The sequence below is a fragment of the Corvus kubaryi genome, unplaced genomic scaffold, assembly GCF_017639235.1.
Source record: "Corvus kubaryi isolate FWS band 111438036 unplaced genomic scaffold, C.kubaryi_AGA036_p1.0 65298, whole genome shotgun sequence".
In the NCBI taxonomy this organism is placed as follows: Eukaryota; Metazoa; Chordata; class Aves; order Passeriformes; family Corvidae; genus Corvus; species Corvus kubaryi.
Window position 1 is genome coordinate 69,441 of NW_024581901.1, and position 17,450 is coordinate 86,890.

Genomic DNA, 17,450 nt, shown 5'->3' on the forward strand with positions numbered 1-17,450 from the left:
CAGCTACAAATTGGTTTTCTGACACCATTTCATACAGTAGTTGCTAAACAAATGTTAGAATGGTTTGGGAACCAAACTATAACACGTTAAATATGCTATTTTGTTTGCTGAGAAATCCCTCTACATTGCAAACAGGTAACTGCTGTGCTTGCCAACCTATCACTATGTTCCAGAAAGGCAAGCAAATAAATTGTAACTTCAGTAGCAGAGCTATTGAAACTGTTAAACAGAACCAAACTGATTTTGTCTTTATTGCAAACACTGAAAGTGTATGCATGATTTTTCAAAAACAGAATAGACAAATGAATTTCAAAAGATTTCCTGCTATACTGCAAGCAGATTTATCAGAATTATGACCACACTGGAAATACTGCAAGCCTCCCAATCCAGAGAGAGGCCCAAACTAAAACCTTCAACCAAAAATATCTTGAACTACAAAAAAAAAAAAAAAAAAAAAAATCTAAGGGAACCTGTCATGAATGGAACCAAAATCCTAGATTCCAATGTGGGTCCATATTTGTTTGTGCTTCCATACCTGTTAAAGGAGGTACAATGTGAATACTACAATATATTTTTGGGTTATTACCAGTGTGGACAAAATCCTCAGAGCTGACAGGGAAGAAATGAAGAAAACCCTCTGACATCAGGACATGCTTTTGCTGCCTCTCAGTTGCAGGCTTCTGAAGAGCCTGAAGTGACACCTCAGTTGCAGACCATCCGATTCTGGATTGGATTTCGCCGTCGTCTGGATTTTTGGTGCTTGACAAAAGCCCTATGATTAATAAAAAGGCAGCTGTGCTCGCTTCAACGTTGTAGTTTTACAGTCGCTGTCGCACACGCCTTGTCACCGAAAAAAAGTGCTTTATTAACGTTTCCCCCCGTCCCCGCGCCATCGTCCTCTTCCAGGTGCCCCTCCGGGCTCCCCAGGGGAGCGCAGGCCCGCCCCGCTGGCGAGGATGCTGTCTAGAAAATTAAAAGAGCACCAGCTTGGCTGAGATGCCCTCGCTCCGGGGGTTCCAGCCTGGAGAACGGCGGGGACCCGGCGGTTAGGCAGTTCCCCGCGGGCTGCGCCGGCACCAGTGCTCGGCGAAGAGCCACTACCGGGACCGGGCTGCCCTCGCCCCTCTGGGAGCGCTCGGCCGAGGGGCTGCGGGGAGCGGGAGCGGCCCCGCCGGGGGAGGGGCCAGGCCGCCGAGGGGGCAGGGCCGCCCCTCGCAGTCACCTCGCACATACCGCGCCGGGGAGGAGGGAAAAGGGCCCCGCTCCGGCGGAGGGATACAGCCCCACGTATATAGCGGGCGGCGCAGGCTCACAGCCCGAGCACTCTGTGAGCCGCGCCGGGAGGAGGCAGCAGCCGCCGCCGCCGCTCGTGGTCGCGCAGTTCGTGCAGCCGCCGCCGGGCCCGCCGCCGCCGCGCCATGGTAGGGGGCTCGCTCGCTCGACCGGCCGGGTGCGGCACGGGGTGCCTGGGCTGGCGCGGGGGCTGGTGCGCAGGGCGCTCGCTGCGGAGCTGGGGACGGTCGGGTTGGTGGAGCCGGGCTGTCTCCGGGGAGGAGCAGGGGTGGAGGGGGAATCGCGCTGGGGCCCTTCCCGCCCGGGTCCCCGCGGGGTGAGCGGGTTGGTGGCTGCGGACTCTCCCTCTCCCCACCCCCCGCCGCCTTGCGCGGGATCGCCGCGGTGCTGCGGCCCTTCCTCTTCCGCCGCTTCCTTCCCCTTTCCCTGGGCCTGCCGTGTGGGCGCCCCGGCCCCGCGCCCTCCCACCCCGCCTCGCCTTCCCTCCCCTGCGGAAAGGGCCGGGCGTGTCTCCCCGGGGCCATGGCCCCAGCGCCGGGCAGGGCGCGCTGCGGGGCGGGGCGCGGGGTTGCGGGCGAGGATCCCGCTCGGCTCCGGCACCAGCTGCACTGCGCAGGGAGCGGGGGGGCGGCCGGGGGAGGGCACCGCGCTGCAGCTACTGCGCCCCCCCCGGTCCCCCCCAACCCCCCCCCCCCCAAAAAAAAAACGCAGCCGCGGCGGCGAAGCCCATCGCTGTCTGCATTACATCATGTCTCCTCCTCTTCCTCCCGGCCCCCGCGCACCCCCCGGCCGCGGGGACCGGGGTGCAGTGCGTGTTGCTCGGTTGGAAGCGGCCCAGCTCCTGCATGGGGGACTCGGGGCGGGAGCGGCGCAGCCTTCCCTCTCCCCGCGGGCTGTGGGGGAAAAGCTCCTGCCCCAGCCGCCCGCTGGAGGAAAGGCGATGGGGAGGAAAGGCTGGCCGCGGAGCCCGGGCGCCCTCGCTGTTGAATGATGAGGACGTGGTGTGGCCGCCGGCTGGAGAGGGAGGGAGGGGAAACGGGGACGCACTGCAGCAGTGGGTGGCTGCTGGCCGGGAAGGGCGCCTGTTGCGCCGGCGGGCTGCGAGCCTCCCGCCCCGCCGGCCGGGCGATGCCCGCCGTAACGCATCGCATCATCTGCCGGCTGCTGTGGAGCCAGCCAGCGCTGCTCACAAAAGAGAGCAAGAGGAAGGGCTGGGATTTTCCCGGCCATTTTTCGCTTCCTACGAGAGCAGTGAAACAGTTGCAGACTGACGTCTAATCGCTTTTTGGCAATCTGGGTGTTCCTCGACTCTGTCTCTCCATCTCCCCTTCCCGTAGGAGAAGGCTGACATCACCAGGACAGGATTTGATGACTTGGCTGGGTGGGGTGATGGCTCCTGGCTGGGTACCTTTGTCCTGTAGCTGTGGTAAGGGGTAGTGGCTGTGCCTGTTGCTCGGGAAGGTGAACCCCTCGGCAGTGTAGGGTCGGGTTGTGTCCTCGGGCATCGCCGGGTATGCAAAGGTTTTGGGGTTTTCTTGTGTGGGTTTTTTGTGGGTTTTTTTGTTGGTTTTTTTTTTTTTCATTTGAAATACGATTTTTATAAACATTCAATAAGCCCCGATTAATGGGGCAATGAACTAGTGCTGTGGGCTGGAGGTTTTTTGCCAAGGTGTGGCTCCGTTTCCTGTTCTGCAGGGCAGTGAGTCTGTTATGTAAATTCCTTAGAGAATCTTTAGGTGAAACCTCGCATTTTCTGGAAAGTCACAAAGAGTAGAGGAAGTCGAGCTGGACACAAGCTTTTTGCTGTTATTAAAGAAGACTGTCTTTAGCTGTTAGCATTTCTACCCTTTTCTCCCTCCTCCAACACACTGCACGGTGTTCTACCCTTTTCTCCCTCCTCCAACACACAATGGGGAATTGTTTAATCATTACATACAGACATTAAAACAAACCCCCTGCCTAATTACAGATGATATCTGTGTATTCCCCTTAAAATATAAAGCAGATTTTCAACCCTACCCTATTCCCATATGCAAGAGCTTAACATTGTATAGCTGATTAATTCTCCATTGTATTTGTTGTTCTTTGCTGCAATTAGATGGTTTTTATACTAAAATAATAATATTTTAGAGCAAAGTGTTTGCCTGCCTTCTCTGACCTACAAAATTCTCTGTTCTATTTGTAAAAACTGTCCAGTAAAATGTGTTTAAAGCGAGTTAGTACCTTGTATTCTTCAGTATCTGTGATTTGGCGTGCAAAATCCTCTTTTTTTTTTTTTCCTTACTAGGAAAAGACATATTTTTCCATGAAGAATTAGTTAGCTCCTTTGAGTCCAAACAGTGGAGCTTTTTGTGATGCTCTATCCATGCATAGGAAGAGGCTTCTGGAAGGATGTGGCTATCACATTTAAGTTCTAGAAAGGCCGTTTGATTGCCTGCTGAGCTGTATACCTTTGTATGCAGCAGTAGCTTCTTGATGTACAGAAGGTCATAAGCAGGCATTTTAAATCTTGCCAGTTAAAATTATATATGAAACAACCTGCATGTCAGATGAGGCACCTTAAACTGCTTGGTTGAATGGAAAAATATGATGCGTAAAAACTGTAATTTTCTTTGTCAGAGGTGGCAAAAATCTCTTTAATACCGAGATGTAATTTGTAATATTGCAGCAGAGCCCCTTCTGTGGGGCTCGCAGAGGGCTGGAAGCTGCTGCTGTGAGGTGGGGAGGGCAGGCAGGGCTGGAGCCGTGGGCGGCATGGCAGCCCACGCATATACGCCCATGCTGTGCTGGGGCACTGCACCGCTGGGAATGGCATGTGCTGTGAAACCCCAACACGTGGCATTGGGGATTTCATGCCTCTCTGACCAATTACAAGGAGCCTGCCCTCTGTCCTTCACTGGACCAAATTGGATTCACCAAGTTGCAGGATGGTGTTTGCTTCTTCATGTGCATTTTCAAACCAAGTTAGCCTATATGCTTTTGGAAACAGCTGCATGGTGTAGGTGAGTGGAGTCTCCTTGTAGAGACAGAATTCCTGGTTTTGAAAGTGACTTTGTGAAAGTAATGGTAAATCACTTCTGAAATTTAAAGGAAGTGTCTCATGGATTGACATAGCTAGAGGTAAACAGTATTCTAAAATGTTCTATTCTTCATGTAGGCTGATCAGCTGACTGAAGAACAGATTGCTGGTAAGTGTTTTGATGATAATTTTTTTTTTTTGCTAACTCTTGTGACTAAAAGAAAATATATTATCTCAAGCATAGTGGAAAAAACAGTCTTTGACAATTTTAAATCTGTACTACCACTTTTGAAAAGCACTCACTTAAAAAAGCCCAGACAAAAATATTCTGGAAGATTACTGGTTCATTGCCTCTTAATTTAGACTGCTTATTCCTTGGACTACAGATAATGATTTATTTTTTAGATATTCAGACTTGAGCCAAGTTCTGCTAGATTTCTTGCAAACAAATAATTGCTAGACTCAAGTGAACTACTTTGAGTCAAAGCAGGCCTAGGTACTCTATTAAAGAGAGAAGATAAACTACAAGTGAAGTAGCAACAAATAAACCTCACATGGGTTTATTGAGCATTGTTACAAGCCAGTGTCTTTTAAATAAAACTTTTAGTGGACTGGCTGTACTTCAGCCTAGTTAGGAGAAGGAGCATTACTTGACCTTCTGGAGACCAGTCCCCCACTTGTGGCTGACGCTAATTCTTATTGTCTGCTGACTTAAAAATAAGTCACAACACTTTTGTTCCTGTAAGTCTTAATTGTAAAGGGAACCCAGTGGCTCCTTTCACTTACTTCAAACAGCTGCTGTTTGTGGAACAACTGTGCCTCAGGCAAGATGCAGATGCATGGAAATGAATTACAGAGTTGCAATGCAGATAATAGCCACATGAAATAAATTTGAATTTACTGTGGAAATTGTGCTGGTACTGTAAATAATTTTTTATTTGTGCTTGAGAGTGTTGATTTTCTCAATACAGGGACAGTTAGATAAAAAGAGAAAATGTTTCTTAGACTTGTACCAGGCTTTGTCAATGGAGTGCATTTTTAGTCTGCAGTTTTCTCATGCTGGTAATGTCTCTAAACACTGGGACTGTTTCTGCCTCTAGAATTCAAGGAAGCCTTTTCCCTATTTGACAAAGATGGTGATGGTACTATCACAACAAAAGAACTGGGAACTGTCATGAGGTCACTGGGTCAAAATCCAACAGAAGCAGAATTGCAGGATATGATCAACGAGGTAGATGCTGATGGTAAGTGTTGGGAAGGTGCTGTGATCATCTTTAATATGTATGACCTCCACACCTAGGCTTAAACTGCATAGGGAAGACTGTGACATAGATCTCTTAAAGCAGTTTCAAAATGCTGGATAGAATCTAAACTCAGAAGGATGTCAAAGATGCTAGCAGTATTCATGAGAGTAAAAACAGGCAATGGGCAGAGACAAAGTTATGCTATTTGTCTTTAATATTTTATGGGTCACAGGCTTCCTATTGCTATCTGACTTTCCCTGACCTGCCATTAACCTGTCTTTCCATCCAGCTTTTCTGTATATGTTTTGTCAGCCCATGTTGGTTTTGATAGCTTTACCAATGTCTGTGGTTTTGGCTAAGGCAAAAAATGTGTTAGGAGTGGAATAGTGTTTTCAATTCTTGGAATGTTTAGCACAACAGGAAGACACTCTATAGTCTATCTAATGCATTAAATCCCTAATAGATGGAGAGGGACTATTGGAGGCAAAGGCAGAAAACCCTTCCCATATCAAGGCTAACAGAATTATTTTAAATGAACACCAGAAAGGGTAGCTACATACTGTGTTTCTGAACTCCACATAGGCTAACAGTTTTGAAAAGGAATAATACTTCACCTGCTCAGTGATGTCAAGCCTTTGGTCTTGTATGTTGGTTGTGATAGTGATTTTTCTTTTAACCTTTTTGTGAAAGAAAAGTGGAAGTGTATTGACAAGAGTATAAATTATTGGATTATCAGGCCATATCAATTAAACTACTTTGTTAGAAGTGTAAGTTGACCTTAATTGCTAAGTCTTTGCAGAAACTGAAAAGCTTCAGAGTCTGCAGTGGTATGTAGAGTTTGTGTATAGTGGCTTTAGGCTGCAGACAGAATATTGCTCTGGTGGATTTAAAACAGGAGACTGAGGATTTCAGATAAGTATGCCTGCCCAACTGTTTAAATTTGGGTTACACAGAATGCTTTGCTACTCTTCTACATGTTCAATGAGGATTTTTTCAAAACTCAGTGTGAGACCTGTGTTCATATTTAACTGGTACAGAAAGCTGGCCAGGATGATAAATAGCTTTGTATGTCTCAGGCTGGCATTCCTAGGATGCAAGGATTTTCTTAAACTGTATTTGTTTAGCTTCTTAGCTGTACTTGCACAATGAATTTGTATGCTTCTTTAAATCAATGGGTAGATCTTAGTTGCACAGTGAACTGTTTAATGTGGTTTTTGTGAACTACTTAATGTGCCTTTTGGCATATAGAGCTGAATCCTGACTAAAAATCTAGTTTCTTCACCATACCACTTTTTCCTAGCTTTGAGCAGCCTGAAATTTAAATCTGTGATTTGAATTAAAGCTTAATCTTAGAGGTGAGGCCTGGATGTCAGCAGGGACTTCCAGTTTTGCAGTAAAATACCCATAAGAACACCTACAGCTAAGCTTATCAGTAATAACAAATAATGGCAGCTTTTCTTACTCACTGGAATTTGCAGATCCTTGTTGCCCCTTAAAATGGTATGTTGCTTTTGTGGTGTGCAACTTTGGTTGATAAGGTAGTTGATTTTTAGAAAGAAAAAAGTATTTATGAACAGTTTAGTGAAGTGTGATTTTTTCCCAAATACTAGGTAACCTGGGTTTGTAATGCCATTTTAATATATTTTCTTCCTGGAGTATCCCACAACAATTGGGAGATTATAAAGACATTAAAAGGTTAATTTTGTGGGAGCAATTTGAGGTAAAGATAAGTCTCATTATTGGTTAATCTTGAAGCATCAGTGTGACATTTTACTTGCAGCTTCAGTGGCAAATGGTGTGGCTTGACCTGGAGAGAAGGCAGTGGCTGATTCTGTGCTGAAACAAGTGGCTGCTGTGGCTACTGCATGTTGTAATAACAAAAAAGGCAGTGGTAGCAATTTAGAGAGAAGAACCAGTTAGTCTATAAGAACACTTAACAGGATCTGTTAGTCTTGTCCCTGGCTAAGTTAAATGCCAGATTTTTTTTTCTTTTTTTTTTTTGTTAATGAAGAAAAGCGTGGAAGTTTAATTTTTGAAAGTTTCTTTTTATTAAGGCAATGGCACTATCGACTTCCCTGAATTTTTAACCATGATGGCCAGAAAAATGAAGGACACAGACAGCGAGGAAGAAATCCGTGAGGCATTCCGAGTCTTTGACAAGGTATTAATAAAAGGACAGCTAGTCTTCAAAAGCAATAATGATATCTATATTTTCCTCAGTGTTTTCTCCCTTCTTCTCTAGGAGGAGTTCTCTAGGAGAGGCAGAGGAATTGGAAACAGAGCAGAGATGGTTCTGAATGTAGAACCAGAACTGTTGCAGCCTGCTTCTACTTGCTTTATACAGCAAGGTCTAAGCTTTAGGCTCATCCTAAAAAAAACATTTCTGGCCTTTCCTTAGAAACAGATTAGCAGAACTTAATGCTTGGGGGAGCGTGGGGTTTTTTTGAGATGTGTGGGTAGAGGAGGGGAATTTTTCTGTATCTTTTGACTTTGGGGGTAATGGGAAAACATTTGTGTGGATGCATGAGGTTTTATACTACCTTATGGAAGCTTTTGAAGTCAAGATGATGTCATCAGTATTTAGAGGGACACAAAGTTCTGTTTTCAACATATAAACCTTGAGATTGCTTTTGTAAAAACTCAAGAGCTTGGCTCCCTTGACCTTGCTTAAGAATACCTGGGTGGGCATGTGTCAGTTTTCTAGAACAGGGGTTCCCCTGTTTGGGTTGTTTGGATATGACAGATGTTATACAAGAATTGTGTTGAGTAATGTCTGGTGCAGCTGTAAAACCGATGCACACACATGTATGGAAGAAGACCTTACTACTACTTTTTATAGAAAAAAGTGTCAGTCTGCAGCACTTTGCTGAAAATTTGGGGATATTTTTGCAGACTAGATTAGTATTTAAAGCCACTGAGGTAGGTTATCTACTGGTGATAGCTATATCCTGCTCTAAGACAGTGCACTTGTTCAGTGTATGGAATTACTGAAGTGGCTCAGGGTGAGCTTTAGGTTTGGATATTATAAATGGGGACACTGGCTTAGAAGCATCAATTTCTCTTCTCAGTTTTGCCATAAAACTTCTCAAAACTCCTTTTGAGTAAAATTTAAATACTTTCTTTGATTTGTTCTATATCATCTTATCCAAGAAGCCTAACATAGCCAGCTGCAGTCTGGTTATATAGGTAGTGTTAACACAGAAGAGAAAGTTGACTTCATTCTTGCTGGTGGGAAATGGGTCTCTTTTTTGCCTTGCTTAGGCAGCAAAGACTAAACAAAAACTTCTTTGGTTTTGTTTCTGTGTTTATTTTTGAAAGCTCTTTAAAAACATTAAAAATACCTTATCACAAGTACAAGTCAAGCATGCAGTTGTTATTACAGCACAATAATTGTGTAGAAGGATATGGTGTCATGCATGCCTCAGAAGGCAGTGGAACTAATATATATTGCAGTATGTACAGTGTGCCAGGTCTGTACATCTGTCCCAAGGCTACTTCATAAGCATAAGCCATAAGGCTACTTCAGAAGCAGTGACGACTGGAAACCTAGGTGTAGGTTCCAAGTTAGTCCATGTCAGGATTGTTGTTCATGGTCTTGTGTAACACTTTTCTCGTAGGATGGCAATGGCTATATCAGTGCAGCAGAACTACGCCATGTTATGACAAACTTAGGAGAAAAGCTAACAGATGAAGAAGTAGATGAAATGATCAGAGAAGCAGACATTGATGGGGATGGGCAAGTCAACTATGAAGGTAAAAAGATGATTATCTTTACTTAACACCATTATTCAGACTGAGAAAAGCCTGTTGCATAGGGCATTAATTTTTAATACTTGAGACACTAGTTTATTTGTTTGTCTGCTTCTGTGGACAAAACCTTAGATGCTGTGAAAGGTGCCTTTTTTTATGCCAACTGTGTTTAAGACATTTTTGACTTGAAGTACTCTGGAGACAGTAAATCACAGTGACTTTTTATCTTTTCAGAATTCGTACAGATGATGACTGCAAAGTGAAGAGACCTCCTTTACACCTTTTTTCCTCTAGAAGAATCAAATTGAATCTTTTACTTACCTCTTGCAAAAAAATGTTCATTTATTCATTCTGTTTCTGTATAGCAAAACTGAATGTCAAATTACCTTCTGTCCACAAACTGCATGTAATGGTTGGTGGTCCTGTCCCCAAAAGATAAAGTTAAACATCAGTTTTACAATATAAATAATTGTACTACCTTGAAAATAAAAAAAAAAGGAAGCACTTAGTGAACTCGAAAGTTCCATTTGCTAATGACTATTACACTGTTTGGGCTGGCCAGTTTTTCATGCATGCAGCTTGACAATTGAGCACAGTCAGACATGTGTATTAAAAGGAAAAAAAAAAAACTAAAGGATCCACTCTTTTGTTCAACAGTGGATTCTAGTTCAATTTGTAGTATAAATTGTCATAGCTGGTTTACTTTAAAATTGGTTTATACCTCAGGATGGTATGCAGCAAAATGGTTGAAGGATGTAAAACTTAAAGAAAATGCCCTAAAGGTTGAGTGGTTCTCCTGTACGTAGCAGTGTGCTCCAAAAATAGGATGATCTTAACTATGGATGGCATGTCTGTTTTAAAATACTGGTTGGTTTAACATTGTCTGCATTGCACTATAGTGAAACGGGTGTCAGGCTGTTACCGTTCACAAAATTTTTAAAAGAAACCTTCACCAAGGGAGCATCTTTGGACTCTCATATTTTTAAAACCTTCTGTACCATGACTTGGAGCTGGCGGAGTAGCCTGTGGACTTCAGCACAACTATCAACATTGCTGTTCAAGATATTACAATTTATGTCCATTCCAAGTTGTAAATGCTAGTCTTTTTTTTCCAATAAAAGACCATTAACTTAAAGGTGGTGTTAAATGCTTTGTAAAGTTAAAATATATATATATAATTGAGATAATAAACCAAAAACAGTAGGAGGGAAGTGTTTCTATGAATGACTTGCTGCTAAATTATAATGCACATGTATGCAATAAGTTATCCCCTATCTTTTCAAGATGGCAAGAACTGACCTCCTGTAACCCAAGACCTTTGCTATAAATAAATGAACTTGTGCTTGCCTTTCATATTACGACAATGTTAATTTAGTTGGTCTCAAAGTCGTGTAATGCTGACTCGTCAACTATCAGCACAGAAGTAACACCTCATTTCACTACAGTGGAGAGCTCTGAGCATGCATGTCAATACTGGGGAAACATGTATAGGTTGCTTATGTTTTTTTGACAGGATATAAAAACTAGTTGGAGAATTTAAACAGCATGGACTTCATAGATATCTGTGATTCTCAAACATGCCAAAAATGCATTTATCTACCCGCAGAAAGAAAACAAAAGGACATTTTACAATATGTATTAAAAAAACCAAACTAAGCCTTTTTGGAAACTGGGGCTATTATGTCTTGACTTATCTTCTCAAACACTTGCATGAATTTTGTGGGGTGGAGAAGAGGACTAGGGTTAATTTAAAAATGATCTTGTTACTTCTGCTTTGCATGCACTAGCAGTGCTTAGTCATTCCAGTTCTCTGAATAAGTGTTCTCTGATCCTTCAGCTTTCCCATGAATGAGTGGCAAAGCATCCGTGTGCACTCTTCTTTGTCTGAAAGAAGAATGCTTATCTTTCTTTTTTCTTATTTTTTTTAAGCAGAGCCTCCATGTGGAAGGCTTTTATGCTTGGGAGGGAGGGACTGCAGCATAATTACCGACTAAGTTTTTGTTTCCAAATGTAATGGGTTGCAAACCATAATTGCTTGATTGCATTTGGTTTTGGAGAGTATTGATATTATCTCTAGGAAGAGATGCAAGTCTCCATTCATCCTGTCTAACTGAGGTGCGTGTGTTAAGAACTTGGTTTGCTCAGTGGGGGTCAAGAGACACCTCCAGAAGGCAATTGAGACTACCTGCCTTCAGTGATTTTTTGTTTTTTTTTTTTTTTTTTTTTTTTTCTCCCCTCTGGGGGGGTGGGGGGAGTTCGGGGTGACAAGGGACCCAGACACCTTAACCAAGTGCCTAAAAGTTAGATGGGCTGAATGTAGGCAATTGCTTAGATACCTATTTGTTGCAAAGGCTTATTGCTGTGGCTGTGAATGCTGTCCTGGCAAACTGGCCTCAATGATAGGAATGTCTGACTAACATTTGAAAGTAGAGTCTTGCATAGCAGCTGCAAACTGCTACTTTAGTAGTGCTTGAGAATGGCTGCACTGATTCTGTAGACCAGCTTTTAAAGAGAATGTACTCAAGAGACAGGCAAGGTAGGAACAATGGTTGCGGCTCTGAACTAATTACTTCTGCCTGAGTGTGCAGAGATCTTGTCTAGTAGGTAAATGCTTCTTACCATCTGTCATTCACTCATGGTTGGTAGGGTAGTTCACCTAAGAAAGCTGCTTTTAGCTTACTCAGTGTGCTCTGTGCTTGCTAGCAGAGACCTCATCCTGCAAGAGGTTCTTGGCTTGATTAGAAATTGTCTGGCAGTGTGCAGTGTTGGTATGCCCTGTAACTGAATCTGCCTGGAGGTATCTAATTATTAACTGACTTCAGTACCACATCAACCTCGAGTAAATGTATCCTCTGTACAGGACTTAAGCTCTGTTCCCTTCTGCATAGTGAATAGAAAAATGAAATGGTGTCATCAAGGTCTTCTTCTTTTTTTTTTTTTTTTTTTTTTTTTTTTTTTTTTTTTAATTTTTTTTTCCTGTGAGTGTGTGTGTGTGGCTTTGGCTTTTTCCAAATGTGAAAGTGTGGGCTGGATACACTTGGTGCATGGCTTAGAAACATGGGACTGGAAAGAACTTCCTGGGTCATCAGATCCAGTCCCCTGCTATTGCAGGCAACCGTGTCATATAATCCTTTTAATAAACTGATCAAGCTTGAACACCTGCTTGTAAGTGGCTTGTTTTCATGGAAGTTCTGTAACTCATGTTGCTCTCAACTGATGCAAATAATATATGAAATATGAAGTTAATCAAAAGGTCCTCCAGCTTAGCTTTAGATTTATCATTACATTTATTTAACTGACTTTCTTGAACCTGTTATTATTTGCACAACACTCAGGAAAGTGTTGAGTCTTTACCCTCCTTGCTATGAATAAGAGTTGGTGTGCTTGCTTATTTTTTTTAATGAAAAAGATGGATATCTGGCTTGTTGAAACCTGTTAGATATGTTAATTGTCAAGGCAAGAAACAATTGAGTTACTTGTATTTGATACATAAATTTAAGGCTAGAGTATACGTAACCATTTTTAAAACACATCAACTTGCAGTGTAGTTTTATATTTAATACTGAACTTGTACTGCTAAAGTTTAAACTGCTGTTAATCATATTCCTCTTCTGATCATAATGAAAAAATAAAGGGTAAGAAAATGCTTAACATAGATTATTCATTATCATGCTTATTTTATTAATAATTCAGGCATCAAAATGTCTCCAGGTATGGGGCATTTGTTCTGTTTGCTGGGGTGGGCTGGAGCAAGGGGTGGGGAGGGCTACTGATGTAGAAAGTTCCCCCAACCATTTGTCACACTTGCACAGCTTCAGAAGCACAGACATCATAAAAAGCTGTTCAAGAAAGGACCCTATAACTTATTGATGCCTTAGATGCACATGTGGGTGTGGGGCTGATCTGTGGGCCATGGACAGTGCTGCCAGTCCCTGCACCCTGCCCAGGGCAGTGTGGAGTAGGGTGAAGTTGTGTCCTGGTCCCTGATTGCAGCATGTGTGTGATGTGAATGCAGATTCTTGTTCCCAGATGACAACATCCTAAACTAAAATCACAGTCTTGGGGTTTAGAAATACCGGAGTTAATAGAGCTCGGTTTTCCCCTGCCATGAAACTAACTGGAACATTTGTTTTGCTGCAATCTAATTAGGGTTTGAGTTCTTTTTGTTTCATGGTTTTGTTTTGGAGTTTTTTTGGTTTGTGTGTTTGTTCATGGGGGGGTTTTGTTGGTTTAAGTTATGGTGTTTTATTGTTAGGGGCTTTTTTTCAATTTACCAAGTGAAATCTGACATAGGCCTGGTAGAACCACAGCATGTTCTTCTGATACACAAGACATACAACTGTCAAGTGAACATGGGCAGTGAAGACTGATGCCCTGGTTCTCTTGACTGACATTTAGGAAACCAAATGGTACACTTTCAAGTAGGGTGGGTGGATCTTTAAAATCAGCAAGACAAACGTATCAAGTTGTGTGGGGATTTTTTTGCTAACAGCATTGCAATTCCAAAATATTAATGGTATTGGGATTTTTTGAAATCACAAAAGATTGTGAACTAATGAATTACATGATGAATTGTGTAAAGAACTGGGGTTCCAAAGATTCTTGATGTTGTTTGCTATAGAAACTTTGCATGAAGGCTCAAGTACTTAGCAGATTTTATATTTTCTAAGAACCCCTATCAGTGAGTATCCTAGGGAAGCAGTCAGAGGATATTTGAAAGAGTTGGTAATTTCTTTTGTAGTAATAAATTGGGTTATGCACTGAAATGAACAAGTATCCCAGTAAATGGCAGAGCTGCTGATTAGGTAGACACCAAGAGAACCTCTTGCAGTCTCATAGATGATTAAGCACAGTTGTTACCTAGCAGTAAATGAGTGTGTCACGCTCTATCCAACTGCTGACTGTAACTGGGAGCAGAGCACACTTCAGAGTACAGCACAGCCCTTTTGGCCCTCAAACTATTAAACTCCAGGAGAAAAAACCACAAACATTTAATACAAAAAATAGTGTATTGCAGCAGGGGGTTAAATTTCTCCCACATCCAAAATTTCCCATAGCTGAGAAGCAGGTGTGCCAGCATTGCCACCAGTGACCCTCAAAAAGAGGTTGCAAGTTGTCCTTTCCAGCATCCCTCTGGGTGATGGACAAAGCTAGATCTGCCTGGCCGTGGGTACCACTGCCTCATTTGTGGTGTCTTCTTGTTTTGATCTTTCATGGAAGTTTCATTGACTGGGAAATACTGCACAGATCTCCTCTGAAGAGCTGCTTTCATTTCAGTTGCCTTAGAAGTTGGCATCCACAGAAATACTGAAAGAATTATTCATAGTGCAGGCTTTTCCTGACAAAAAAAACCCTCCTAAAATAGTGGTTGAAGTACAATATGAAAACTGTTCTAATCATCTAAAAATTAATTAAAATTATTTCTGAATATTTTTTATTTCTAGATCTCTAAATATGATGCATTTGAAAAACAGATTCCTGAACAGAAGTCATGCTTGCCCTAAAATTTGCAGCATTTAAAATGAACACAGTGTTTGAATAGGAATCAACTGAATCCATAAAAAGGCATTAAAAAGCATTCCCCAGTTTACTAGTTTGCAGTGGGATTGGCAATAATAATGCTGCCAGTGTAATAAGTGTTCTGAAAAAAGGTAAGGTGAAAGAAATGGATAGAGGGAGAGCAAAAAGAATACCTGTGCATGATATTGCTTTGTGGTCTTGTCTTGCAGAGTATTTGTTGTCCATAAGGCTATAAATATTTAACTGTGGGCTCCCTGGGCATTAAGTTTTTTTAGCAGTGGTGCTGTTACTCTGTTTGTCTGGTTTTTCTGGTCCCCCATAACTCCCCCTGCTCCATGCTAAATTCACATTTACCTGAAAATATGCAACCTGGAAAAGTTGTAAGGCTGCTCTGTTCAGAACTTGCCAAATGTGCTCTGCTTATTCTCAGCTTTCTTAAAAAATATATTAAAAAGAATAATTTCCTCCAGACACTCTGTTAGGAGACAAAATACAACCACGATTTCAGAAGGATTTTACTGACTATCTTGTGAAGTGAAATTTTAGCCCAGATTATTTAGCCCTCTAGGAATCTCTGTGCAATATCAATTAAAATTAGTCTCTCAGGGGTTTTGACAAGAAATTTGATGGATATTTCCTAATAACTCATTTGTTTATTTAGATATTAATAAATAAAAATTCCTACACAAATATACCAGATGCCCTGACAATCAGTGTGCGTGATGCTGTCCACCTTACACAGATGAATTAAAGACAAGTAGATTCAATGAGTAAAGTCAGTAAAACATATTTTTAGTACCAAAAAAGATATCTTTCTCTATGGTACAGTTACAAAAGCGTAGCTAAAGTGCGAAAATTTATTTTGATTTATTTTCCATCAAATTAATTTATAGAGGAAGGCAATTTCTTAAATAGCTCAGGTTATTATTTTCTATATTAAACACTTGCACACTTGGAAAATACTATTGCACAAAAATGGTCTTAGGGTTACAAAACTAAGTACTCAAAATTTAAAAAAAACAGACAATGAAGGTTGTCCATGAAACTCCAGACTGGCCTATTGCAAATGTGTTTGCAAAACATTGTGACACTGTCTTGTCTCATTCTATACTGCCCTCAGCATCTTTCTATCAGTGTATTGAATATTTCACTGCAACTTTCCTTTTGAATGCAACATTCCATCCATACCCTAGTCACTACCCACTACCCAGGTCTTGTTCCAAAGTCAGAATTACTATTTTCCTATGACACTTAGGTATCTGAGTGCTTCACAAATGCTGGTTTCTTTTAAGGACACGCAGTGAATTGAGGACATGCTTTATCCTCACCAAACAAAGGAGCTGAGGTGCACTGAAGTCCAAAGCAGTATTTCTGAGAGATCAGTCTGAGACATTTTCATTTGTCAGAATCATAATCGTGCCTTATGTGTGGTACAAAGACACCTTGTCAGTATGAGCATCTTTCAAGTCGGAAAACCAGTCTAAACTTCTGGGTCAGACCATTGTTGTCCAACGTGCCTGGAGGAAGCAACAGCCTATAGACAGCTGAGTCTGAGCGGTCCATCCCACCCCACACCGGGCTCCACGCAGAGACCACGAGCACTTGTTTTCCAGGGCAGCAGTGGCCTGCATTGCCCAGCAGGTCAGCTTGCTTCTTTCAGCCCCTATATCACTCACTATGCATTGCATTGTTCATGCAAAAGAAGAAAAGACATCAACTATGCAACATTTCTTTCATTGCACCACACTGATTCACATCCTGAGCAGCAGGGAAGAGAACAAACTGAAAAAAACAGGGTGATTTCATGCTAGGACCACAAAATAGGGTGGTGGTGATGGCTTGTGAAAGGAAAGTAGGGGAATAAAAGTGGCAAAACCCCTCAATTCCAGCACTTTGTGCTTTCCAGCGTAACTTTGTACTTTCATTGCTGTTTCAATCCTGTAATTTACTACGACAAAAGGGAAAGCAGAACTACACCCCCAGCACAGGAAACTTGGTTGTGTGGCATCATGGTGACACCCCAGTGAGTCATTATCTGAGCTGCTGCCATTGGGTTTGGCACAGATCTCTGTGACCTCTTGAGGTAGGAGAGGGACAGCAACCAAAGCTCTTCAGCTTCCTCAGCCAACCAAACATGGGGAGGGAGCACTTTGCCCACGGGTTTGCAGAGGGAAGGTGGATTCAGGACCATGGGAGCAGCTCAGGGCTCTGCAGGAGGCTGTGCTTTAATGGTCCTAAGCTTTTCCACTCATCCCCTGTAACTATGATCCCATACCTCCTGCCCTCTTCCTGTCCTGCCTGCCCCCTTCCTCTCCATTTTATTCCCTACCCATGTCAGGCCCAGCTTGTGCCTCTCAGACTTTACCAGGTTTCCTTGTCCCACAGTCCTTGCTCCTTTTTCATCTCTGCTCTCAGTTTTCATCTCTGGCTAACCCTAATTGGGAACTCAGCCCCACTCAGCTCCCCTCCCCAGTGGGATGGGGGAGAGAATCAGAAGAATAGAAGTGAGAAAATTCGTGGGTTGAGATATAGAGAATTTGATCAGGAAAGTAAAAGACACATGCACAAATAAAGCAAAACAAGGAATTAATTCATTACTCCCCATGGGCAGGGAGGTGTTCAGC

General features: G+C 42.6%; 1 protein-coding gene across 1 annotated transcript; it reads left to right on the forward strand.

Moving 5' to 3' along the window:
- Nucleotides 1–1,209: 1,209 nt before the first annotated feature.
- Nucleotides 1,210–12,963, forward strand: LOC121673260 (calmodulin-1). The gene is made up of 6 exons (XM_042046421.1): nt 1,210–1,421; nt 4,451–4,481; nt 5,413–5,556; nt 7,611–7,717; nt 9,174–9,309; nt 9,541–12,963. Exons 1-6 carry the CDS (start codon nt 1,419–1,421, stop codon nt 9,567–9,569), a joined length of 450 nt encoding a protein of 149 aa, XP_041902355.1. The 5' UTR covers nt 1,210–1,418; the 3' UTR covers nt 9,570–12,963.
- Nucleotides 12,964–17,450: the final 4,487 nt, after the last annotated feature.

What these genes read in the sequence shown, in the direction of transcription:
- LOC121673260 (XM_042046421.1), top strand. An exon ending in GACTGAAGAACAGATTGCTG is followed by an intron (nt 4,482 to 5,412) that starts GTAAGTGTTTTG and finishes TTCTGCCTCTAG; the next exon opens with AATTCAAGGAAGCCTTTTCC. An exon ending in CATTCCGAGTCTTTGACAAG is followed by an intron (nt 7,718 to 9,173) that starts GTATTAATAAAA and finishes CTTTTCTCGTAG; the next exon opens with GATGGCAATGGCTATATCAG.